The sequence below is a fragment of the Myotis yumanensis genome, unplaced genomic scaffold (genome assembly GCF_028538775.1).
Source record: "Myotis yumanensis isolate MYYU_CA2020_CCGP unplaced genomic scaffold, mMyoYum1.0.hap1 SCAF_7, whole genome shotgun sequence".
NCBI classification, from domain to species: Eukaryota; Metazoa; Chordata; class Mammalia; order Chiroptera; family Vespertilionidae; genus Myotis; species Myotis yumanensis.
The window spans coordinates 7,394,257-7,421,426 of NW_027223758.1; the positions used below are offsets into that span (position 1 = coordinate 7,394,257).

The 27,170-nt window shown below is 47.6% G+C and overlaps 1 protein-coding gene and 1 pseudogene across 1 annotated transcript; one reads left to right on the forward strand and one right to left on the reverse strand.

The window, feature by feature from the left end:
• On the reverse strand, positions 1–26,279 carry RTF2 (replication termination factor 2). Its single transcript, XM_070419722.1, has 9 exons — positions 26,155–26,279; positions 24,269–24,363; positions 23,505–23,598; positions 21,144–21,283; positions 17,473–17,551; positions 3,490–3,603; positions 1,479–1,533; positions 1,301–1,396; positions 1–418 (listed from the first exon to the last, which is right to left on the reverse strand). Exons 1-9 carry the CDS (start codon positions 26,221–26,223, stop codon positions 243–245), a joined length of 918 nt encoding a protein of 305 aa, XP_070275823.1. The 5' UTR covers positions 26,224–26,279; the 3' UTR covers positions 1–242.
• Positions 4,927–6,450, forward strand: LOC139013525 (beta-1,3-galactosyl-O-glycosyl-glycoprotein beta-1,6-N-acetylglucosaminyltransferase 7-like; annotated as a pseudogene).
• Positions 26,280–27,170: the final 891 nt, after the last annotated feature.

Below are 27,170 nucleotides of genomic sequence, written 5' to 3' on the forward strand. Positions count from 1 at the left end.
GCATCTGGAATCTTTAATGGTTTCGAACCTGGGAAGTGCAGCCAGCACGGCTTGGGGGTCAGACCGGAGAGAGTGGCGCGGCCACTGGGTGCGAGTCACCTACGTGCCTCAGAGGCAGGAGTGGCCACTGGCACCAAGGTCTGGGGGACACCTTGATGACACGGTGCAGGCCTCCTGCACAGCCAGCGCCCACACGCGGTCTCCAGGAGCCGGACGGAGCCTGCGCGGGGCGCGGCCTGGGCTCAGAAGCAGTAGGACGTGTGGGTGACCCAGTGGGCCGACTCCTCCTTGGAGCGCTTGGCGGAGCTGTGGGTCGTGAAGAGGGACTTGTAAGCCTCGGACTCCTCGCTGTGGGCGATGGACCTCTTCGTGGCGCCGCAGGGAGGCTTCCCGGCTTTCCCAGAAGAGCTCCCATTAGCTGTTGGGAAAAGGAAAAGCCAGACGCTTTACGGCCGGAACTAAAGATCATTCCAAACCGCACGTTCTCGAAGGGAGAAAAGTAAGCCTGCTCCTCCCGGGAATTTCCCTCCTCCTCCTTTTATCCTCCCTTTATCATCTCAGTCACCGCCTCCTAGAGACAGACGGAGCTACGGCGTTTAAAATCACACTAACTACTCAACTTCTTGCCTCGTGCCCACACTGCCCCTCCTCACGAGGGCGTGGGATGGCCTGTTTGACGGTTGAATCAGAGGCAGTGGGAGGCTGAGAGAGCTCCCCCGCCGGGGGCTACTACGTGGAGAGCAGGGGTCGAAACCCATAACCACTGTGGCTGCTACTCACAACACGAGGTCAGACATTCTCGTACCTAACCAGTCTGTGTCTTCCTTTTTGTGAAATAAATAGTGTTTGCTTTTTAGTTAAAGGGAGCAGGTTTCAGGAGAAATGCACTGAATTCTGGACTATTTGTTGAATGGCTTTCAGAGCTTGGCCGAGAGGCGGGTGGGGGAGGGAGGCTCTGAGCGCCGGGTGGGTGCACACACACCCAGCCCCCGCCCCACGCTGAGCCCCAGCCCTCTACCCAGTCTCTGGGATTCCCAGCCCAGGTCGGGCAGCCTCGTGAGCCTGGCACCAAGCGCACGCTCCACAGGTCAAGGGAACATCAGCACTTGTGCCCAGACCCGTACGTCCCGACAGGCTCCTGCTTGGGGTCTGGAAGTGTTTCTAGTCCCCGAGAGAGCTCAGCGCACGACCGAGACAGGACTTGGGATGAACCTCGGTTTTTGAGTTCAGGCCAATAAAGCTGTGACGTGACCCCAGGGCCCAGCTTTCTGAGCAGCCGCTGCGGCTCCATGGGACCCACCTGTGCTTCTGGGAGCCGGGCCGACTTTCTTCTCCCGGGAGTCAAGGCTGGTGGCCTCAGGCTTTCCTGTGTCCATTCCGGACGGCCCTGCGGACTCTGTAAGAGAAGCAAAGTAAGAGAAGCAGACCACCCAGGGCGCGAAGACCGCCCCTCCGCCTGCTCTGCGAGCAGCACCTACCTTCACTGGTCGCCGGGTGTGAGACAGACTCTGCCGCCTTGGCCTTGTTTGTTTTCTGTAGGGAGAGGAAGTGGAGATGTACCTCATTGCCTCCAGTGCCTCAGCGGCCGCCCGCCACCCAAGAGCCTCACGCCAGGCCAAGCGGTGCACTCACAGCGGGGCTCATTTGAAGACAACCCCAGGCGCCATTTATTCCAGACCTGGACCTAATGCGCGTGTCCCCAGTCATGTACTCTGCCTCACTCAAGAGCATATCTATAGAGAGCTGCTTAAGTTCACCTTCCAGAAATCACATTCACAACATTTTGACAGTGTTCAGTGGTAAGTCAACGTGAATGGTGACTGCTGTCCACAAAGGAGCAGCTAACTGAACGATCCCACCCGCACAAGCACCCAGTGGGCTTCTCTGGGCGCTCACACCGCCTTCCTGTTTGCTCGCTGCTCCACGAGGGCTGAGGCTGTGCTGAAGGACGCTGGGCCGGCCCTCCCGCCTCGGGATTACTGCCATTAAGATGCTCAGGCACTAGGATTCTGTTGCTCCTAATTTTTAAAATGCAACGAACCACTCTAAAACCGCACGGCTGTGCCAGAACCAACTCAATCACAGGAGAAACAGGACCTTGTTCATTCAGAGAATTTCCTTTAAAAATGCCATTTTCCTAAGTAGCCAAAAGATGGCGCTACAGACACACAGCCTAACCATCCAGAAGGTTCCCCTCACTAGACAACGTGGGAAAAGGAACTTTCTCGGGCAGGAGCCCTGAACTTATAATGCACACGTGCATGTGACCTGTAACACTCGTATATGACGTAAAAACCCGAGGACAAGAGCGAGCCCTTCAAAACAGAGAGAGGCAGCTGCTGAGCTCTGAGCCCTGGGCTCACGCAGAGCTCATGTGAAAGGACAGCACTGGGTCGGGAGGAGCTGCCAGCCGCCTCCTGCTGGAGTGTCTGAGGAAGTGTCCGGTGTCCGGCAGCAGTAACCAGAGCGTCGGTGAGCACCTCTTGGAGAGGGCACGGGCCTCCCGGGAAGCCTGGGACAGACGCGACAACTCACTGAAGTCAAGTGTCCGCCACCACGCGGACATCTCCGGAGCTCGGTGCCTTCTGGGGCCCCGAGGGCGGGGAAGGCTAGGGGGCAGCTCCAGGTGCCCCAGGTGCTATTGGAGGGGCTGCACCTGGGGGCCGGGGGTAGCCACAGGCTCCCGGGGGCCCAGGTGTCCAGGCGACTCCTGGACACTCAGATCTGGGCAGCAGGCTCTTCGGATGTGCTGGGGTGATGGCGATTTTCCTTGATTTCACAAGTTATGAACCCTGATTCCAGGACCCCCACAGGGCCCCAAATCCAAGGATACTCAAGTCCTTTATACAAAATGGCGTTTACATAAAGAGCATTTACGCGTGACCTACATGAGCACAGAGGCTACGGAAGAGTGTGCCTACATATCACTTCATTCTTGTGGATCCAGCACAGCGCTCAGCGTGCGGCAAATTTAAGTTTTGCTTTTTGGAACTTTCTGGGATCACCCCCCACCCCTAAATAATTTTGATTCCTGGTTGGTTGAATCCCTTGATGAAAATCCGCCGATACAGAGGGTTGATAGGTCTCTTCTAAAATCAGTGAGAGCAACAATTGTGATGGCTCAGCCTGTGGTGCTGTCACCCTCCCAATAACGCTTGTCCCTGACAGGCCCTGCTCCCACCCCACCCCACCCACCCCAGAGAGGCCCTGCTCCCACCCACCCCACCCCACCCCAGAGAGGCCCTGCTCCCACCCACCCCACCTCACCCCACCCAGACAAGCCCTGCTTCCACCCTGTGCAGTCACTGAAGACGCTGAGCGAGGAAGAGGCGCTGTGCCCACCCCACAGCGAGGGTGCGGCAGAGTCAGGCTGGACTGTCCAGTGCCCAGGCCCTGCCAGGTTGTAAAAGGGCCTCAGACCCTGCCAACCCCCAGCAGCCACTGCAAGGCAGAGAGAAGAGCAGCAGGGGAGGGACACAGGACCCTTACCTTCCCCACCCTCTTTCTCATCCTCTTCTCCTCCATCCTGCTCCTGAGTGTGTCCACGTCCTCCTTGGTGCCATTGAGCACGATGACGTCATCCTCTTGGAAGGCGGCCCCACACTGGAGAGAGCAAGACAGACAGAGTCCATGACCAGGGGGCAGCCGCCCCTCCGCCCCCTCAGCCCAGCCACAGCCTCTGGGGCTGTGGGGAGATTCCCACGGTCCCACCTGCACCTTTGACTTAGCCAGCTCCGACCACTGGCTATTTACTGTGCTCTGTCTCCGAAACCCATCACTCTGAGGTCAGCTCCTGCTTTAGGGCGGGTCTCACGACTGAAGAGACTGTCCTTTGACCCACAAATCCTGAGGTCGGTGCCACAGAGAAGGTATAAGAACAACGACAGCCCTAGCTGGTTTGCTCAGTGGATAGAGCGTCAGCCTGCGGACTGAAGGGTCCCAGGTTCGATTCCGGTCAGGGCACATGCCCAGGTTGCAGGCTCGATCTCCAGCGTGGGGCGTGCAGGAGGCAGTCGATCAATGACTCTCATCATTGATGTTTCTATCTCTCTCTCCCTCTCCCTTCCTCTCTAAAATCAATAAAGTATATATTTTTAAAAAAGAATGATGACAGGACCCAATACAGCGTCCAGCCAGGACTGCCTGGACGAAAGGAGCCTTTTCTGGCCATCACGCAGGGAGGCCTGCGGGGGAGGGGCAGCCTGTTCTGCGGGAGGAGGCCTGGGACACCCCACGCTGAGGGAGATAGGGGGGGGGGGGGGTTGGGGGGGGGGAAGCCTTCCGCTGGGGGTGTCCTCCTTGGAGGGGAACAAAAGGGACCCGCAGGAACAGAGTCGGGGTAGCTAAGGCCCCGGGGCTGGGCTGGGTGCAGGAAGCCTCCTGAGAACAGCAGAGGCAGGTGCCCCTTGGTTCCGGCAGCCCGCACTCGCCCTCCCTGGCACTCGGCTTCCTGTGGCTTCTTCCCGCTCCGAGCTGCCCCTTTCCTGGCTGAGTAATGAGGGCGGTGGTGAGTTGTGCACTTCACCCTGAATAAAGAGTTACAATGTGAAACAATTCCATTCTGACCATCCCTGGACAGCACTTCTGCTACTGAAGATTCTAGCACCGTAAAAAGGAACGGGTGGGAACCCCACCCTAAGGCAACGGTGGTGATTGCTGCTGAGAGAGTCTACAGCGCCTCCCCACCCGTCTCCAGGGGACTGAGTGTCTAGTCTTCAAACCATTGTCCATGCTTGGAAGCCAGTTAATTTCCCGCGGGTGGCCCACAGAGGCTGCTGCGTGGAGGGCTGAGGGACTACGGACGTATCTACACGCCAGGGGTATAAGGAATGACCGTGCACCAAGGCTTGACGTGCTCTCCCTCACACACACACCACCCCGAAAACCACCTGTGATTTCAGGGACACGCGAGGAGCTGGGGCACAGATGGAGACGCGGGTCTGGTGGACAGAGATCCTATCTGCTCTGTAACACGAGAACGGCCACTCTCTGCAGCCTTTAAAATAAGTAAATATTCCAAATAGAATTTTTTGTGGAGAGAAACAGTAGTTCCAAAACCCAGAGGACTGTACTTTCTATGAGCTGCCCATTCCCACCTGGAGAATAACACTTAACTTTCTTGGAAATGGATTTGGTGACAGAGTCACACGTGTAACACACTTTCACTATGGCCACAAAGCTGACTCCACAAGACAGAGACAAACACCACCACCACCAAGAAGCAGGGCTCGGAAATGTTTGCAAACCGAGTAGTGCTCACGCTATTTAAGAAGGGAAACCCGCCAGGCCCTGCAGGTGGCCTCCGTGGGAACCTCCCACCCTGCCAGAGGACGTGTGAAGCAGCGGCGAGCCCCAGGCTTCAGCCCGAGGCTGGCCCGACTACCCCGAAACGCTCGCAGGAGCCAATGACCAAAGAGCTACTACTGCGCCCCGATTTCTAAATGTCAGCGTGAACCTGAGCCGGAACTGTGAACACAGCACTAACAGAGCTGAGGGGAGGGCGGCAGGCCAGCAGCCCACCCCCACGTGCCTGTCTCTATCAGGGAGCCCCGCTTCACCCCGCAGGACAGTGCGCTACACATGGGACGGATCTTCTTTCACCATTGAAACGACTGAAATACCCAACCCCAGGGGCTCTGGGGTTACAAGGGTGGAATGTGTCCGTGAAGTGGGGCTAACACTCTGTGGTGGGACCCGGATGTTTCACATTGGCCGTCAGCTTAAAAGAAAACCAAGACAACAAACCCAAACCTTCCGACCTCTCTCCATACTGAAGCTACAGTACAGCACCAACCTAACGAAGGACAGCACAGGGCGAGGAGGAGCTGGCCATGTTTGTGCAGCTTCTCAGAGCTGTTTACATACCTCAAAATGTTTCCTCTATTCACATTGGTGAAAAGGCCCCAAAGAAGTATAAGGCTGCCGTGCAGACCCTGGCAAACTGTTCTGAAATATCTCATTTCACTGGAGAGAGAGGGTGGCGCACCCTGGCTTTATAAGACTGCAGGCAGATAGTAACTGTATGACGATCTAGTCCATTCCAAATTCCAATGGAAGTATGTCATTAATCTTTGTGACAGGATTTTCCAATCAAAACCAACAAAGAAGTCACACACTACAACGGAAGCAATGGAGCGACAAAAACATCACTCCTGGGGCAGGCCAACCAGCAAACATGAAATCCAAGACAAGCAAAGTCGTCCCGATCCGCCCTGAAGGAAATATCTGTGTCTCCAAACAAAGGACTCAAGGAGCCACCCTGTAACACGACAATTGATTCTGGAAGCCTTCCCATGTACTAACAAGGAAGTCTGTGCAGTTTGCACTGACCGATGTCTGTGCAGAGACATGCTTGAGTGGTCCAAAGACATCCGCAGCCCCGAGCGACACTTCTGGGTGACCCTGACCGCCTGGAAGGTGAGGACAGCCCAGCAGTACGCTGTGTGTTAGAGCGCCGGCGGCCACAGCTGATTCCTAACTGAGGTTCTCTCTCTCAGCTCCTTTATGTGGCTGGGCCGACAGACAGCTCTCTTATCTGCCAGACCTTCCACTTGGGGAGCACAAGCAAGATTTGGGGAGGGGGAGAGCAGTGTCCCTTTCTTGTGAAGTTTGGAAGAGATGGCTGACCACAAGAGAGTTCTCAGGCACAACAGTTTTGGGAAAATGCCTATGGAGTTGAAAAGCTACACCTTGGCTCCTCTGGAGCTATTCACACCTGCTCTCCCCACCCACCCGACCCCCAGGGTGAAGATGGCTGCTTGGGAAGAGCAGACAGTCTGGGGAGAAAAAAGACAGATGATGAACAAGTCACAGCACAGTGTGGAAGAGTCTAGTAGGGGGAGCCTGACCTTCACGGGGCCCTGAATCCTGCCTGGTGGACACAGAATACAGGAAGACTAGGGAAGATTAGAACAAATCCGCGTGGGAAGGCACCCTCTCTCCGGGGACAGTGGGCAGCTTCCCAACACGGCAGGAGCCACCGCACACACATCACCTACTGTAATAGTGCATTTGGGTGTGGTCCTCAGGTTTGAATACTGTGGATCAAAGATGCAAACTACCCCAGGTCGCCCAGTTTTTGAGATGTTTAAAAGACTGACCTAAAAGAGACAGGCTGCAAACAAATAAAAAATGTAAACTCTGACAGCAGAGCAGTTCAAAGACAGGCCATTTCTGCTGCCGCCCACACACCGCCAATCTCTCGACAGGTCCCACGTCAGTGGCGCTGCAGTAATTCCAGTCTTTGTAAAAAGAGAGAGATGAGCCAATCAGGGAGGGATTCCCACAGGAAGGAGGCGACAGTTAGCAGCTAACAAACCACCTGGCCTTTCCTTAGAAGCAGGCGCTCCTTGTCATCACCCACTGGGGCTGAAGGACAGGAAGTGCTCAGAAAGGGAGCTCCGCTTCTCCAGAAAAAGTGATTCCCTACGTGCACAAGCGGCACAGAAAGTCAGTAATGATTCGGAATCATTACAGTGGCACCTGAATAAAATCAGTGGCTGTAAGTCTGAAAACCACCACTCCCGAGGCGTGAACAGTTCAGGAAGTTCTGGCCATCGCCAGCTTCAGTGTGCAAACTGATGGCGGCATTCAGTCGGCCCGACTGATAGGGACGGTGTGACGAGCCCTTCCGGAGCCTGGCTCTGGGCCTGCAGTCCATCCTCACAGCGACTCTCAATAGAAACTATGGTTCACACTTTACAGATGAGCAACCCGGCTCAGAAATGAGGTTGCTCCCAGTCAAAGGAAGTGACAGAGCTGTGCGCCCGGTGCCACTCCCCTGGGCGAGCCTGCAGCCTAGCTCTGCACAGTGACAGCCATCCCGTCATTATCAGCAAAGAGTTCGTTTATTTTTAATTACCAAAACAGCGCGAACACAACTCTGAAAACATCCCATCTGTCTGCATTCCCTCCCAGTTCATACCCACGTCTACAAATTGGTTACCCAGTTACAGCCAAGGAGCTGCTGCTTCTCTCCTCACTGAATCCTGTTCTCACACCGCTTGCCTTCACACCCACGCTCCCAGCTGGGAGGTGCACTTGCACTGTGTCCTCACACTGCTCACCTTCACGCCCACGCTCCCAGCTGGGAGGTGCACTTGCACTGTGTCCTCACATTGCTCACCTTCACACCCACGCTCCCAGCTGGGGAGGTGCACTTCCACTGTGTCCTCACACTGCTCGCCTTCACACCCACGCTCCCAGCTGGGAGGTGCACTTGCACTGTGTTCTCACACAGCTCGCCTTCACACCCACACTCCCAGCTGGGAGGTGCACTTGCACTGTGTCCTCACACTGCTCGCCTTCACATGCAGGCTCCAAAATGGACAGAAGGTCCTGGCATAGGAACTGAGCTCACTCCTCTGCGCACTGGAGGAGATCACAGACCCTCCTCTACCCCCTCGCTGCCATCCCCTCCCCTCCAGTTGGCAGGAGGATTGGAGAGAAGGAAGAGCTGAGCGCTGGGTCAGGCACATAAAACAGACTCCTGGGTTCATCTTTAAGGACTCCAAGCAGCACTGGATTCTGTTTACATCAAACACTTACTCTGCAAAACGAATAAAGGACTGAAACGATGACTCATGAAAATCAGCGCAATTCTTATGCACTTACCCACAACCAAGAAAAAACTTACATCTTCACGGAATTTAAAACAGCTGCTATCAGCATTTAGATTTTACCAGGCAAATGAGTGTCATTACATCTCCCCTGTGCTCATGACTAGCTAAAACCCTACAGTATTCCCTTAGAGGGGCCATCAAACATTTCAGATCACTAACCAAAAGAAGAAAAACTTTCCTTCCATCGTAAATTCAAGATTCAGTGTAAAAGTCCCCATCAAAGCAATCATGGACTTCATAGTTATCTGACCTCCCGGGAAGCAGAGAGGCCTCACAGATCACCTTAGAAGTAGGGCCACTTTTGTGCATGAATGTAAACTGACACGGGACAAGGCAGCTGAGTTTTGGGGTTTCCTTTTGCAGGCCGCTAAGTCCAGGACAGCTATGTATATGGGCCAGGAGATGTGCTGAGGGCAAGTCAATCGCCTGCTCTGCTTGCCCACAAATTCGAGTCCTCGACAGACCCTCTGGGGTGACGTGCTGGCAGAGGTGGCGGAGACGGAAGGTACTGCGGCAGGCGAGGCTGCCGTGGAACCACACTGGCGTCAACAGCACAGTCATTTTCACATGAGCTGAACCACTGGGCTGGGAGCTGTAAGGAGTGTTTGCTTTCTCCTTCATATCACTTGTTTCCTTGACTTGAAATAAGAAAATATTCAACCAAAGAAGAAAGATGGGAAAATGATTCTTTGATACAAGATACTCAAACGAATCTACAAAAATGCTCTTGACAAGGCTCTACTATCAATTGTAGGCCACTTTTATAGCTATGAGAAAGAAATCACAAGAAATACATTGCTATGGACTGTATCTTAAAGGCGATGTATTAATGGGTAATTAATTAATGTGTAGATAATTTCTCCAGCCTTCTAGGAACAGAACCTTCCTGCTAACTATTAGTTTCCCTAGAGGTGAAAGTTTAAGGCTGCCTGTGCTGGATATTATGCAATTCCCTGAGGCTTAATGTTCACAGAGACCATGAAGACAGCAGAAAGCTGAAATAAAATAACCTGGAGACCAGAGCGGAAAATAGAATTCACTGACCACTTTTGAAAATATATCCTCTTCCCAAACACTTTCTCTCTTTTCCACTCCACACCCCTCAATCCCGAAAATAACTAAAAAAAATAAACAAAACAAAAAAACCCCCAACCAGTATGGGTGTAAATTTTTGTTTTCTTCTGACTTTAAAACACCCACACACCCCACTCACCTATCACAGAGACTAAAGAAATGAAGCCAGAGAGCCAGCAAGTCAAATGTTCCTGGTCATGCCTCTACAAACTAGAAAATCCCCAGGTGTCTTGCTAAAATACAGATGATTTGGCAAGACTATAGAGGGGCTGGGAATATGCCTTTCTCAAAAAAGAGTGAACTAAACCTCCCGGGCAACGCCCATATCACAGGACCATGGATCATGCTCTGAGTAACAAGTACATCATTTATTTTGCAAACTGTTAATTACTCCAGTGTGTTTCTTCTTGTTATAAGAAGGAAGGAACACAGTGGGGAATACAATTGATATTTTGGCTAGTGATTTGTTTATAGTGAACACAAAAAACCTAGCAACTACATCTCTTTGGACCGTGTTTGCTGACATCAAGTGTGCACAGGATGGGTTTAGAACACAGAGGTAGCTACTTCAAACCCGTCAGTCTCTTCTAGTTAACTGAACAGCAAATGCAGAGGGAACTATAGAATGAAAAGTAGAGAAAACGCACACTCTGAATATCACTGAGGTTCCTGACATCTGGCTTATGACACTGGTTCCTCTGAATTTCAGACATTACCTAAAAAATGAAAATTTCTTTTAGGCTTTGATACTGTGACTATCTTACTTCATTCACCTTTTCACAATGCACTACAGTTCCTGAAACGGTGCCATAGTTCTTCCTTTTGGCAGAGTTGGCAGGAATGGCTGGTCTTCACCTCCTCTTCCTGGGCATCCAGCCAGACTACATTTCCCAGACTCCCTTGCAGTTAGGTGTGGCCACATGACTGAGTTCTGGCCAATGGAATGTGAACAGAAGTGATGAGTACCAGGGCCAGGACTAGCCCACTAAAACCTCCTAAGCTAAATGCTCCCTTCTGAGGCCCATCAATCAACTGAGTGGAGAACACTCCAAACACCAGAGGAGGCCCAAGCTACAGGACAGCAGGAGCTGGAGTCCTTAAGTTTCCCTCAGAAGAGAGCTGGCCAACCACAGTCTTTCACTGTGTTACCCACTGGTTGTCTCAGCAGTGAGCCAGCCCTGACTGAGACACTTCGTATTCATAAATTTTAGAGCCTTTGAATTGATTCCTGATGACAGTATACAAAGTTGTCACTTAATTTCCTCATTTACAAGGGTTATTGTTTGGAATTTGGGTCTAAAGAAAAAGTGTCGACAACTAAAAGACAAAACGGACATCATCCAGAACCATAGGAAGGCTGGCTGAGTGGAAATTCTACAACTAGAAGGAAAGAGAAAAGCACACTGAGACTCAGAGGAGCTGCGGAAGTAAAGTGCAGAGGTACGGAGGCGTACGAGGAAACGGCTGGCAAACTGAGGACATGGCTGTCTTTTTGAATCGGGAGGGAGTCACACGCTCCTGACTGCTCTGAACTCCAGTTCTGGGAAGTCTCTGGGGACCCAGACTCATACAGGGAGAAACTAGACTGTCTGGAAGCGGGCAAACCTCGGAACTTGAGGGCAGCTTTCTCTCAGAGGTGCTTGCAGCGATTACCGATTATAGCAGGACACTGAGACCCGGGGCCTTTTAGGGCAGGGCTGAGGATCAGCCATAGCTGTTTGCTCCGCCCTGTTGATCCCGAGACCCCGCCCCAACCAAGCTGTGCACAGAGGCTTTTGCATATGAATAAAATCTAAAATTACCTAACAAACTGCAGCTGGGTCAGAATATCCAAAAGAAGGCCCAAGGCCCCACAGCAACTTGCATTGCTTCACAGCTGGGCCTCATCTGGGCACCTCCAAATCCCAAACAAAGAAGAGGAAACTGCAGATCTCTCTGTAGCTCCTGCTGGGTAGCCTCAGGCAGAGGCTAAATTAGCACCTCCTTAGAGATCCAAGAGCCAGTGTACCCAGTGGTCAGAGTGGGACCATCCAGACTACAACTCCTCAGATCCATAAGGGACACACTCAGGGGGCAGACTCAGTGAGCACCAAAGCCCCACTGAAGCAAGTCTTGCTCCATAAGGGTGTCTTCAGCACAGAAATTCTCACACCATAGACACAGCTGATTCTCACAGCCAATTGGCCTGGAGGTCAACTCCTCCCAGTGATACCTACAACAATCAAGGCTTAACTACAACAAGACTGTGCACAAAGACCACAAGGGGGTGCACCAAGAGTATCCACCTCAGGTAGTTGGGGAGGCTGAACCACTGGGCCCTATAGGACACCTATCACACAAAGCCACTCTATCAACACAGGGAAGCAGCCAAAATGCGGAGACAAAGAAACAGGTCACAAATGACAGAAATAGAGGAGAGCAAACTACAGGATATAGAGTTCAAAACCACGGTTATAAGGTTTTTCGAGAATTTTCTAGAAACCGCCGATAAATTTAGCGAGACCCTGGAGGATATGAAAAAGGACCAACCAGAAATTAAGCATACACTGACTGAAATAAAGAATAATATACAGAGATCTAACAGCAGACAAGAGGATCCCAAGAATCAAGTCAAAGATTTTGAAATATGAAGAAGCAAAAAATACCCAACCAGAAAAGCAAAATGAAAAAAGAATCCAAAAATATTAAGATAAGGAGCCTCTGGGACAACTTCAAGCGTACCAACATCTGAATTATAGGGGTGCCAGAAGAAGAGAGGGAGCAAGATATTGAAAACCTATTTGAAAAAATGATGACAGAAAACTTCCCCCACCTGGTGAAAGAAATAGACTTACAAGTCCAGGATTCGCAGAGAACCCCAAACAAAAGGAATCCAAAAAGGACCACACCAAGACACATCATCATTAAAATGCCAAGAGCAAAAGACAAAGAGAAAATCCTAAAAGCAGCAAGAGAAAAACAGTCAGTTACCTACAAGGAGTACCCATACGACTGTCAGCTGATTTCTCAACAGAAACTATGCAGGCCAGAAGGGAGTGGCAAGAAATATTCAAAGTGATGAATAGCAAGAACCTACAACTAAGATTACTTTATCCAGCAAAGCTATCATTCAGAATTGAAAGTCAGATAAAGAGCTTCACAGATAAGGAAAAGCTAAAGGAGTTCATCACCACCAAACCAGTTATATGAAATGCTGAAAGGTATTCTTTAAGAAGAGGAAGAAGAAAAAGGTAAAAATAAAAATTATGAACAGCAAATACATATCTATCAACAAGTGAATCTAAAAATCAAGTGAATAAAAAATCTGATGAACAGAGTAAACTGGTGAATATAATAGAATCAGGGGCATAGAAAGGGAGTGGACTGACAATTCTTGGGGGGAAAAGGGTGTGGGGGGTGTGCGAAGAGACTGGACAAAAATCGTACACCTATGGATGAGGACAGTGGGGGGGGGGGTAAGGGCAGAGGGTGGGGTGGGAACTGGGTGGAGGGGAGCTATGGGGGGGAAAAAGAGGAACAACTGTAATAATCTGAACAATAAAGATTTATTTTAAAAAAAGTGTCTGAGAATTTACTATAATTCCTTCATTTTACATATTAGAATGTCAAGCCCGGAAAGGTGAAGTGGTGGTCCCAAGCCAACACTGGTGGGTGAGCCACAACCAATATACGTTTCGTGAGTGAATGAGTGACTCCCACCCACGTATGCCAGTGAATGTCCCATGTTCTATGCTTTTGTAAACTCTATAGTTTTTTTGGTTGAACTGTGCCTCCCCCCACTACCCCCTCCATCACCTGAAATGTTGAAGTAAGTCAGAATGTGACCGTTGGAAAGCAAGTCACTGTACATGTCATTAGTCATACTAATCTAGTATGGCTGGTGTCCTCAAAAAAAAGGGGGAGATATGGGTATAGAGAGGGACTCCATAGAGGAAAGGCCACAAGAGGAGACACAGGGACAGGCGGCCATCTGAAGTCAGGGAGAGAGCTCCTTCCCTCCCAGCCTCAGAGGAACCACCCTGCAGACACACAATTTCCTGCCTACACCCTGACTACAGACTTCCAGTCTCCAGAACTGTGACATAATACTTTCTGTTAAGCCACCCAGTTTGTGATGCCTTGTATGGCTGCCCTAGGGAGCTAAAGGGTAGAGTGCTCCATCTAGTTAAGCAAAGGCAGTATCTATGTAGATTACATAAGAGAAAAGTGCTTATCTTGCTCTTCTGGCAACAGATTTATGTTTAAGACACTTTCCTCCCTGAGACACTCCTGAGTTGAGCCAGCATCCTGTCTACCTGCAGGAGGCCCCTCAGGAGACAGATGTAGCCAGAGCTCCCGTCCTCACCTGGTCTCTTCTTATGCAACCCTGACACAGTCAGGTCCCCTTTCCTCTGCTTCCTTCTCTTCCCTTGAAGTGCTCAAGGTACGGACTTTCAAGTTTGCTGGTGTTCAGTGAAATTTCCCAAGCACCAACAGAAGGATTTCAGAGTTCCCTTGTAATATTGCATTTCCATGACATACTGTCAACTTCTCCGTAAAGCTCTGTTATATATGCTTGTCAACATGGTTACATTATGTGTGGGGTCAGCCAATGCAAAGGAAAACTGCCTGATCCAGGAGACAGTAGCCATTATGGTAGAAGGAAAAATGTTTGATTGCTTTAGGTCAGAGTCCCCCCAAATTGGCAGCCCATTAGAATTACTCTGAGAACCCTTAAGTAAAAGAAGTCTACACCCTCCTAAAGGCTTTGGTGTCGGGGTCTGAGATGGGGAATGAGAACTTGACAAACTTCAGTATGATTCTACAGAGAAAGCCTGGTTTAGGAACTACTGATTTAGGATATTTGGCTTCTGTAATACATTTCAGCTTAATTTTCCACCTCTCCTATTTACATTCTTTCAAGCAGACTTCCTGAGTGTACTCACAAATGCATGCAACACTGAAACAACATCACACACACTACTTGGTACACACACATCTGAACACAGCAGATGCAAAGTGGCTCTCCTGCCCCATGGAGCACATACCAGCTGAGTTCCCTGAGTTCCCGCTCCTTCACAGCGCTTCCCACAGGCTCCCTTTTCATACCCACTGTCAAATTTCTTGCCTCAATGGCTCCCTACCGCATTCCCACCTGGACCTGCTCTTGGGTCAGGCACTCAAAGTTTCCACCACCCAGTGGACTCACATCTCCGACCTGTCGCCCTGCCCCCCAGTCCTGCCCCACTGCGTGACTACACCTTGTGCCCCATCTTCTTGGGCTGCCTGGGTTCCTCCCCCAGTGGGGCTGCTCCTCTGTTTCCTCTTCTTCAAAACACCCTCCAACTCTTCCACCCCATCCCCGCCCCCACTACCTACCACCATCATTTGCAAGAGCATTTCACAAATTTCAGGCATTTCCCTGCCACATTACTATCGGTATCTTAGCATTTTTTCTTTAAATCTACCCATTGTTTCTTCTTAAATTTACAAGTTAACTTTATATTCCTGTCATAAGAATTAAAGAAACAGCATCCCTTGCGATAAATATAAAATAAGCATAAAAATGTAGAGACCACAAAACAATCCCACTGGAGCCTGCCTGCACAGCTCTGAGCGTAGGTCCTCTCTCTGGAGAGCTCGAGGGGCAGAGGCGCTGGAACACACTAGGACAGAGACTTTCTCCTCCAGCCAGCAGACGCCGGAAGGAGCAACGAAGTGGGAGTTACTTCTTCTGGTGCTGTCTGCTGTCCTGTCAGTGGACCACGCCACACCGCCCTCCTCCCACCACAGGCAGGTCCTGTCCCGTTCTCTGGGCAAGTCTGATTGAGGAGAAACAGGCCCGGCCTTCAAGGCCTAGAACAAAAACCTCCTCCTCCTCCATAAAGTCAATTCTCATCAGCTCTGTCAAAAGGAAGTTCTCTGGCCCCGGGCCTCCAATGGCATCTTCACCATCAGCTTGGTACCTGGCCTCAAGCAACAAGGCAGAACAGGACTTCTCAGGAATATATGCTCCTGCAGGACTTGTCTCCAAGAGCACAGGGGCTGTCACCACGTCCTTGTTTCCTTTGGACACCCATCCATCATTGTTAATACAGGAAATGTAGCAAGTACATTCTTGAATGTACTTTCTGAACTTTTCTTGTAAAAGCTTAATGGGACAGATTCTAAATTATCCGATGGCTTTATTCATAATCACCCCACAATGACTTCTTCCTATCGATGACCTTTTGCTTGTCTTTGCATCCTAAATTTATAGAATCACCAGTGTGTCCTCCTCCACATCTGGCTTCTTTAATAGAGGGATCATTTTAAGAAGAATGGCCATCTGGCCTAGCTTAAAGCTGCCTTGTGGCTTCCCACTGCTCCAGCATGGCTGCCTGGGCCCTACATGGCGTGACCCCTGCCCGACCCTCCAATCTCACCTACTTCTCTCTGTCCCCATCCTCCACCACACTTTCTGTTCCTTAAACCAGCAAAGGCCTCTGTCACTTCTGAGCTTTTGAACTTTGCTTGGCTGCCTCCTCTGCACCCTTCAATTCTTCCATCAAACCCTGAGGCACCTTTGCTGACCCACTAAGGTGGCCTCTCTCCCTATGGGACATCACCCTCTGTGTTTCTTTTCTAGCATTTGTCACCATTGATTCTGCCTTGCTCAGTCATCTGAGTGTCTATCTCTCAAACTGGATGGTGGTTCCATGCGAACAGGGGTGCTCAGTCTTATCCACCATGAGAGCCAGCGAAGAGTGCTGGCCTCACCAGCTGTCAACGAAAGCTGCTGAAGGAGAGGTGTTTACCGGAGGGAGAAACAGCGCGGGGAGGCCTCACAGGATTAACACGGGTGAAAATACAGCCCGGAGCCATTGGCATCCATGACACTAAACTAAATGCCAGGCTTCCCAAGGGCCAGCAGAACACCAGAGACACGTTCCAGCTACAGCAGCAACAGGCGGAAGCAAAGCCGTCAGCATCTCCTTCACGTGAGCTGAGCAGGCAAGTGCCCAGGTCAAGTGCTTGCTCACTCGTCTGAGCACCTACTGAGCACTGGATGTGCCTGGAGAGAACCAGCCCTCAGACACACCAGGAGGGCAGAGGATTCTCAGGGCAGTGGAAAGACTGTGTGGCACTATGATGACGATGACACATGTCATTATACATCTTTCCAAACCCACAGAATACACAGCACCAGTGACCCCTAATGTACACTGTGGACTCTGGGTGATGCCAACGTGCCACTGGAGGTTCATGCTTTAACGAATGTGCCACTCTGATGGGGATGTTGGTAACAGGGAAGACTATGCACATGTGTATGGGCAGGGCAGAGGGAATATGGGAAATCACTTACTTTCCTCATAATTTTACTGACCCTAAAAGTACTCTAAAAAAATAAAGTCCTATTTAAAAAAAAAAGAAGAGGAAAACCTCACAGTCCAGTGGCGAAGCCACCACATAGCTGAGGTCAGTGTGATCACAGCGCAGGGAACGGTGATCACTCTGGACTAAGGTTCCCAGGAAGGACCCTCCAGGCTGGAAGGGCAGAGGGAACAAGGCATAGGACAGAGAAGAGCACTCAGGCAGTGGCCCAGTGTGCTCTGAGCTGGCAGGCAGCAGGGACATGGAAGCACAGACCCAACTTCCAGCAGTGACAAGCCACGGGAGGGTTGTAAACAGAGAAACACCAACTAGATCCATGCTTCAGAAAGAAGTGGAGGATACTGAAATCACACGTGGAGGGGAGGACTCCCCACCATCTGTTTCCTCAGCCACTGAGAAGAACCGACACATGTCAACAACTCACTGTGTGACAGACTTCTGCTCTTATCTCCTTCAAGGCTCGTTCAGAAAACACGCAGCCACAGCACCGCAGGAAGCAAAACCTGGAGAAAAAATTCAATACAGAAAATGACTTACATGAAAATTTAAAAATTATTACCCATATTATCAATGAACATGTGTTCAGTTTACACAAAGGCCAAGAACCTCAAAGAAAAATGGTTCCATTTGATTATATTTATATATATAAATTAAAACCACAAACATAGTCCACAGTCCCCTTCCCACACCCTTGCTATAAGCCTTTAGAATAAAGTCTCTCCTATAAATAAAAATAAATAAATACATTTTTAAAAGTACTACAAACATAAAAAGACAAAACACAGAATAGGAACTCAGAAAAAATATTTTAAATACATATGTGATTCAGAGTTTATGAATATTAAAAGAGGTACTGAAAAACAGTAACAGCCTGGCTGGTGTAGTTCAGTGATTGAACGTCAACCTATGAACCAGGAGGTCACGGTTCAATTCCCAGTCAGGGCACATGCCTGGGTTGCGAGCTCGATCCCCAGTAGGGGGCATGCAGGAGGCAGCCAATCAATGATTCTCTCTCATTATTGATGTTTCTCTCTCTCTCTCTCCCTCTCCCTTCCTCTTTGAAATCAATAAAAAAAATATATTGAAAAAAGCAATAATAAACAAAATAGAAAAATGGGCAAAGGCCAGTAACATGTGGCTCACAGAAGAAATATAAATGCCCAACACACATAACAGACGCTTAAACTCATCAGTTAAAGAAATGCTCTTCAGAACAGTGACAGAATGCTTTCCCTTTCAGGCCGAAATGGATCTTGGTGATGGTAATGTGTGGCAAGTGTGAGGAAACAGCACTGGTGAGCTGGGCGTACAATGCGGCCCACACACAGGAGGACGATCTGACAGTGTCCGGTAAAGCGTCGAGCTCCAGAGCCTCCTTGTGTCTACGGAGCTGTGTAGTACAGACAGCACTGCCTGGGACAGGGAAGCCGAGGAACCACCTGAATGGCCATGGGTAGGGGGTGGCAGACAAGCTATGAACACTCATGCAGCTCCTACGAAGAATAAGGTGACTCTGCAAGGCCATGGAAACAAGTGCAAATCCAAGAAGTAGAAAAAAAAAGTTACAAACTGTGTAATCTGACTCCACGACTGTTTGTTTCTGTCGCAGAGGTGGAGGGAAGCATGGCATGTTGGCGTTGGGAGGGTCTGCAGGGCCATTAAATAGTAAACAGCTAATAAAGCTGCTCTGGAGGCGAGGACTGGGGGAAACGGGCAAAAAGCACTTTCACATTTTACTTTACATATTCCTCTAAAATCACCACAACAGAAGGTTCTCCAGTTTCCTAGGGGTTATAGCAGCTGCAGACTGCCCTAACAAAACCCGATTCATGTTGTTTAGGACCAAAAAAAAATCCTATTTCATGGATGCTTATTAATTATTAGTAATTGAGGAAATTATTTGTTTTTCTTTAAACAAAGGCTCAACTTTTTATTATACAACTAATTCATTTATATTTTTCTATATATTTAAATCTTTATTATATGAACTTTACTAAACAGACAGACAAATCAACTTTCTTGTGTGAAAGCCCTATTAATTGGATGGCAGAGCCAAACAGGGGAAGCCCAATTACCTGGGAAGAGAGAGAGAGGAAGAGCAAAGGAAGGGAAAAACTGGGAGAAGCTACAACTGGAGCAACAGCTCCCGGTAATCCCTGCTCGAGACCCTGGAGCTGTGTTTGCTTCTGCAAAGTTCCTCTTTTGGGGTAAACCATGGCTTTCTTAAAAAGAAGTGGGAAGCTAGACACAAAAGGTTACACACTCTATGCTTCTATATTTATACTAGAGGCCCGATGCACGAAATTCGTGCAAGAGTAGGCCCTCACAGCACCAGCTTCATCAGGAAGGTCACCTGGACGGTCTTTCCGCTGTTCGGCTATTCAGTTGATTTGCATATTACGCTTTTATTATTATACAGTGGGGCCTTGACTTACTAGTTTAATTCATTCCGGGACGGAGCTCGTAACTCAAATTACTTGTATGTCAAATCATTAAAGTGAACGAGTGAGACACGTGATACTGGGCTGATGTTGTGGCGTTCACTGTGACGTTCGCTGCGCCAACTAGTGGTGGGGTATCTGAAGCTGGCTCATAACCCGAATTTTAGCTCGCAACTCAAAGCAAAAAATCGGCCGACGGCTTGTATCTCGAAAAACTCGTTAGCTGGGAAGTCGTAAGTGAAGGCCCCACTGTAGATGGAATATCCAGAACAGGTAAAACTATTGAGACAGAAGCAGATAGGTGGTTGCCAGAGGCTGAGGGGAGGGGGGATTAGGTGCATGAGTCTGGTTCCCGAATAGTTCCTACCTAACCCAAATGGTGAACGTTAGCTTTTATTTTATTATTTTCCAGCTTTATTTAGGTGCAATTGAGGACTAGGAATTGTGCATATTTAAGGTGTACAACCTGACGATCTGATGCACGTCTACACTGTAAAATGATGAGCACAGCAAGCTGAGTTAACAACCGCTACATGCTGAAGCTTGAGAACGAGGCTGAAAAGATTTAAACTCAGACTACTTGAAGAAGAACAGAATCCTAGGCTATTCCGCCTCAGCAGTGGTGATGCTCTCTGGCATAGTTGGCCACACACAGCACATATGTCTGTTAGAAGAATGTATACAAATGTGCCAGAAAGCCCCAGACGAAATGTGGTTGTTTATAGCTCAGTAAAAGTTTTCACTTACTTGAGATGCTTTCTCCCCCTTTCCTGAATAAAAGTAGTAAAAATTACTACCTTTCAACATGTAATGTGTTACATGGAAGATTCTCTCTAGACGACCAGCTGTTGAAAATATTTCTAAATGGTGGGAAAAGAGTTTAGAGCGTTGGCTTAGAGACTCCCTATACAAAGACACCTACAAACTCATTCAACATTCATATTTTTTAAGGGAGAAATACACAAGGCACTTACATTTTCAATATAAATCTTAACCTTAAGATTTCTGGTACTCTAGTAGAGGATTTTGGGCTACAAATTCAAATCAAGTAATTATCAGCTGGGCCTTCAGCTGACCGACCAACCACATATTCTGTAACCCTGTACCCACTGAGTAACTTTTAGCAATGACAAGGAAATGGGATGTTTGATAGGAAACATCTGCCCTTTGCTTTCTTTCCCACAGGAAGAGATCAGATAACCCAATCCACGGCTCATAAGCATCACGAGCCCTAGCTGGTTTGGCTCAGTGGATAGAGCATCAGCCTGCGGACTGAAGAGTCCCGGGTTCAATTCCTGTTAAGGGCACATGCCTGGGTTGCGGGGTCACTCCTCAGTAGGGGGCGTGAAGGAGGCAGCAGAGCAATGATTCTCTCTCATCATTGATGTTTCTATCTCTCTCTCCTTCCCTTCCTCTCTGAAATCAATAAAAATATATTTTTTTAAAAAAGCATCATGAGAGAAATGTTTAAAATCCCTCTTTACTGCAGGTTCTCCTGCTCTCGAGAACAAAGTGAGTGCACTTGGACGCCACATCAGTGGACTTGGCTGACAGGGCATGAACCATCCAAACCGAAGAGCACCTTACAGAGTCTATGTGATCACCAGGCCGAGGCACGAACCCCACAGCACCAGTGTCACTTCAGCAGACTGACCTGTGTCGGCCATTCATCTCCAAGCCCACGACCGGGCAGATGAAACGTGCGCGCTGGAGGTCATCATGCTTGTCTCCTTTTGTGTTTCCTTTATCCCCTTCCCAGGCGGGATTGTCGGAAAGCCTTAGTTCTGTCACATGCTGTGAAAAACCATACAGATTTTAAGAATTCATTTGATAAGTGGATCACCCTTCCCTTAATACCATCTAAGTCAGTGGTTCTCAACCTTCTGGCCCTTTAAATACAGTTCCTCATGTTGTGACCCAACCATAAAATTATTTTCGTTGCTACTTCCTAACTGTAATGTTGCTACTGTTATGAATTGTAATGTAAATATCTGATATACAGGATGGTCTTAGGTGAACCCTGTGAAAGGGTCGTTCGACCGCCAAAGGGGTCGCGACCCAAAGGTTGAGAACAGCTGAAACAGAGAAATTGTTATTCTAGTCCCTTCCCATTCAAACCTCTTTTCCCTACCTACTTTCCTGTGGCCATCAATTAACATGGCTATAAAATTAAATCATAAATTGTGACAGAAAACATGATTTTTAAAATTCACTAGCAAATAAGTTAGTTAATTTCTATTTCACAAACATTTACTATTTAAGGAAAAGTAACTTCTGACATGCAAAATTACTCCAAGAAGAGAAAGCTTTATAGTAATTTCATCCAGAAAGGACTCTTTTTCCCTGCGCGTCAATCCTCACTGAGGCTATTCCGTATCACTGACTACCATTTTACTCCATAGCTGGGGAGACAGTAAAATCTGAGGCCATGGTCTAATGAATCCAAGGCAAATATTAGCCAGAGAATACGCTCATATTCCAAGACCCCACCATTCAGGTTTTCAAAAAAATTCAACTTTACAAGGAGTGACAGTTAAACTTTAGCACTTGCAGCATTTTCCACATTTAACTGCACCACTGATTTCAACACTCTGGAGAGCAGAGAGCACCTCAGCAGGAAAGCCACCACGCAGTCGGCGTCCTGGTTTACAGCAGAGATGTGCCCCATCAAGTTCTCTGCTCTGGGCATTTGTGGACTATTGGCTGACAGTAATGACAACCTTGTACGTGTGCATTGCTTTATTTGAATCACTTTGTCTCTACAGTTCAGACTTTTGAAGAGGGTTTTTTTGAGAATTAAAATGAAAAGTTCAAGCACATACACTGAATACTGGTTTAGTATAGAACTGTATAAATAAATTTCAATGAGAATCACATTTTTGAGATAATTATGTTATCATGGGTCTTTTAGAAGTGAATACTCTTCTCAAGGCAAAAGATGACAAAAATCAGCATGGTTATTTCTGTATCACTATGATTAGCTACATTTCAAAATTATTGATTTGCCTGAAATAAACATATCCTGTATCCTGTAATCATTTCAAGAATTCAAACAAAAAGCCTACTATAATAATAAAACATTTAAAAACAAAGAGACTAAAAGAAAATACCCAAAGTCTTAGATGAGGAGTCAGGGGCTCTGGTCCAGGTTTAGCCTCACTAACTGGCCATGTGCCTCAGGAGGTATTTATAGTGAGGGTGAGCCCAAGTGTTTGACAGCTTGATGGTTCTCAAATGCTTCGCTACTTTTCTAATTTTTCTCCCAATGACCAAATTTGAAAATGTTGTCCTCTCAACAAACTTTCTTTACTACAAACCTTGTTTTTTCACTTTCATGAAAGAATTTTAACTGCCAATCAGAACTTCTAGTCAGCAAGAGATAACCACAATAATTTAACAGTGGTCTACCTATAAAATTCTCTAATTCTATAAAAGTGTCTTTCAAATAAAAAATTCAAGTAGCTGAGTTTTAACTACAAAAATAAGGCATCCCAATGTTTACACAGCACATTGAGAGGTTTTTTAAAAAATATTTTTATTTTTGTAAATCCTCACCCGAAGATATTTTTCCACTGATTTTTAGGAAGAGTCAAAGAGAGAGGGAAAGACAGAGAGAAACACAATGATTGGCTGCCTCCTGCATGCACCCCAACCAGGGCCCAGGCTGGGGAGGAGCCTTCCACCAAGGTACGTGCCCTTGACTGGAACTGAACCCGGGACCCTTTGGTCCGTAGGCTGATGCTCTATCCACTGGGTCAATCCGGCTAGGGCACATTGAGAGTTTTCAAAGCTTTTCCATGCATATTAAATCATAACAAATTTATAATGCAGAAAGTACAGGTGTGGGACCTTCTGGCTTAAGCTTTAAGTGACCACCCAAAATCACACCTTTATTAGCTGGCTGGGTGGGATTGAAATCCCAAATATTTGAGTTCAGTCTATAATGTACGTGAATTCTGTAAGATAAACCTCAACCACAGAGACCCTTGGAGCACTTCAAAATCACCTGTGTTACCTTAATGTTTTTAATGTGAGACGCTGCCTTTGCAAGAGCTTTTTTGGAAGATTTGTCCAGGAGAAACTCAATGACAGCATCTTTGTTATAAAGTCTGCAACAATAAAGATTAGTCAAAACATTATGGCAACAATTAACCTTCACACAAAGGACAAAGACTAAATTGAGTACAATCCAAAGTCATTTTACATTTGATAACAGAAATGCCCAGCCTTACTCAAAAGGTAAGTTTAATCCTCTCTCAACTATTTCCAGAGCATACAAAGAAAGAAACTAGTTTAAAATCAAGTGCTCAAACTGGCAGTCTGAGGGCTGAATGTGACCTTAAGAAGGATTTCAAAAATTGGGAAATTTAATATAAAAGTACATATTTTCAACTTTTCCTGGATGAAAATATAAAATCATAAGTTCTAGAGCCACTAGGTCACATTCTTGAACTGCAACTGGCTGGAACTGAGTAGCAGCTATCCCTGTAGATGGGACATGAACTCTCCAGTTTCCCCTAGTTCCCACCATTCCCCACATGGCTCCTTCATGCGTTTATGTTTATAACTCAGCTATTAATCTCCGAGTTTTCGATCCATGGATAAAATAAACCAAATTGAACAAGTTTGTACAGAATTATGTTCACAGGGAATGATAAATCTAGGTTTCACAAATTTGCTTATGGTAAGTCACATCTGATGAATCAAGAACTGCATTTACACATTAAAATTCTTAAAAAAATCATTTAATAAAAATTCATCTCAATTAAGGAACCATACCTGCCAAGTTCACAGGCAACTATTGGTCGTCTTAGTATTTCTTGACTTAGAGCACAATAGTTCCATAGGGCCACCAGTTCAGCATCTTTGTCAATCTACAAAGAGAAAAAAAATATTTTAAATTAATTTTCACCTCTGAAAGACACGATCCACAGATCTCCACATAAAGGCTTATTCAGTAATATCACACTATGATGATTTTTGGTTTTCATAAAGATAATGGCACAAAAGTTGGGATTTAAAAAGTCACAGTAATCAATACTATGTGAAATAAAGTCCCCTGTAAACACGACACCTATGACAAAACAGTTTACCTCAAATTATTAAATTGCCTATGTAAGCTACATATAAACATTAATATTTGCATCTTAACAGTAAGTTAGGGAAGCCATCCAGAAAAAGCAAACAGTCCAGTTTCATTTCTAACAATGAGAAAGGCTCCAAAGTTTTAGCAGAATATAAGGATGGAAAACTGAGAAGACAGGCATTATTATTTATAAATTTAGCACAAAGACTATTTAATTCTGCATAAAATCACCAATTTAACCGAAGTGTTTTTTGCAGACTGTTCACCAGGGGGCATATCAAATTCTTAACCACAGTATGAAAATGCAGATGTAAGATCATAACCTTTTAATGATAGTTTTACCTATATAATATCCCATGTCCCACTCTTTCCCCCTCCTAAAATGCCAAACCTGAAAATGTAACAAGATGGCATATTTGGGAGAAAAGAGAAATAGAAAAATAAAAACATTCCCTTAAAGTTGATTTTTTGAAGCAACAACTGTCTGCTGTGCTAAGCGGTTTCTGTAACTTAATCTTTTAATCCTCATAAAAACCCTATGATTCAGTGTTTTTACCTTTTTTCCTGAGGAAAGTGAGGCACCAAAAGGTCACAGAGCAAATAGATGAAGGAGCTGGGATAAGAACGGGCTGGCTCCAGAGACCATGCTTTTAATCACCACTGTCTATTATTTCAAACCAAACCAAACCAAACCAAACCAAACCAAACCCACATTCCCGAAACTGTTACTCTATCCATTCCTCGGATCCAAAGCTACACGTTGGCAATTTAAATGGCTTTTATCAAAATTCGCACTGTAGTGGAGCACAAGTCAAACACTGCCTGAACCTTCTACTATCAAAAAGCAATGACTAGGCTTAACTTTGAAATCCTGAGCAAATGAATGGGATTCTTGGTTCCATTACCCACGGGATGTGAAATCTTGGTCATGTTACTGACTCAATTTCCCTGTCAGTGGCATGGAAATGACATATGATGTGATCAATAACCTGTGAGCATTAGGAATTCTTTATATTGTTTTTAGTGTGCTAGGAACTGTGCTACTTACAGAGCGGGAGAAGGGACAGACTGCCACCGGAAGCTCACTGTCCCCGAGACCGACGTCTACCAGCCATGAACGCGGTGTAAAGGGGTCGGTATGGTTTTAAGGACCTGCTCTCACGGGGATAAGGGGACCTTCTGGGAGGACTTCCTTGAGAAATGAGCTAGTGTATACAAAGCCCGATAAACAGTACCCATTTGTGTCACTGTTACGACGGCAGACAGGCTTCAAACCCTGGCGCTGTCCCTAGCGTCGCAACTTTCTCCTTTTCACTCTCAAGTTCCATGTCTGCAAAGTGAGGATATGACAGTACGGACCGATGTGAGAATTGCAGGAGACACCCCATATTAAGGGTACTTCCGGCTGAGTGGCAATAGCAAGCACGCAGTAAAGGTCCCTTATTAATCCTGTTTTAATTTTGAATTCTCCACAAGGGATGAGCGCAGCTGCGTCTGAACCCGCTGGCCCCACCCCCACCTCTCCTCGCTCCCCGGGGGCCCCGCCAACCCCAGTCCCCACCGGGCCCACTTCACTGACCTTCTCAACCTTCTTGGGCCCCTTCACCAGTTCGTGCCTCTTGGGGATCGTTCCCCCGTCGCAACCCATCGCAAGCCGGGTGTCAGAATCAACAACAGTCCCTGACAGAGCCAACTTCCGGAGTCTTTGGCGATTGCTTAAGTCACTTCCGGCGCGCCGCTATGACGCAACACGCCTGTCTTGACGCACGGGGTGGGGCCGTTGCCAAGTCTCGGTTGCCATGGAGAGCGTCGCTAGGCGCTGGGCGTGGCCCCGCAGCATGGGCTGCTTAAGGCTGGCTGGGCGAAGTAGGATGCTCTGTGTTTCCCCTACGCCCGCCGCGGCCCGTCCCTTCCTCTTTCTGGTGGGCGCCGGATCTCTGCTGAACCCTCGTGATCGCGCTCGCCCTCGCCCCGGGAGCGCGGCAGACTCAGGAACACCCTGCTTTTGGTCCTGTCCCTCTCTAGACTGTGTGCCTCTGTGAGCGCCTTGCGGGAAATGGCTGCTTTTATTAATGCAGTTAGTGATGCATATGAATGCAATCTATTATTCAGTTTACATGTATCTGTTTAGAAAAAGAAGGCATCTTTATTGAACACCAACTGTGACCTAAGCACTCACAGCAAATCCTGTGAAATTATGTTATAGGTGATTCTGGGGAGTAAGATCCTTTATCTAAAGCCTGGAACTTTCTGATAGTCTCATGCATATTGTATATATATGTGTGTGTATATATACATATATACATATATACGTATACATATACATACACACTTTGCGTACAGTTTGGACATGTATGTTTTTCATTCACAGCCTCCTGAAGTCTGAAAAAAATACTTATTAAAAAGCTGGTAGAGTTAACAGACAGATAAGATTATGAAAGATACACTGATGTTTAATGCCCTTTCCCGAGACCGACATCAACCAACCATGAACACCATATAGTATTTCCAAGGGACAGGCTGCACTGTATCTATAAGGAGAACTCAAATCCCTTGCAAAACCCCTGCTAACATTCATGATTGTCTGCTCTCACG

Coding starts and splice junctions, on each gene's coding strand:
- RTF2 (XM_070419722.1), bottom strand. CDS start 26,223: ATGGGTTGCGACGGGGGAACGATCCCCAAGAGGCACGAACTGGTGAAG. Junction 24,364..26,154: donor GGCCCAAGAAGGTTGAGAAG/GTCAGTGAAGTG, acceptor TTCTCTTTGTAG/ATTGACAAAGATGCTGAACT. Junction 21,284..23,504: donor CTCACATTAAAAACATTAAG/GTAACACAGGTG, acceptor GGTTTTTCACAG/CATGTGACAGAACTAAGGCT.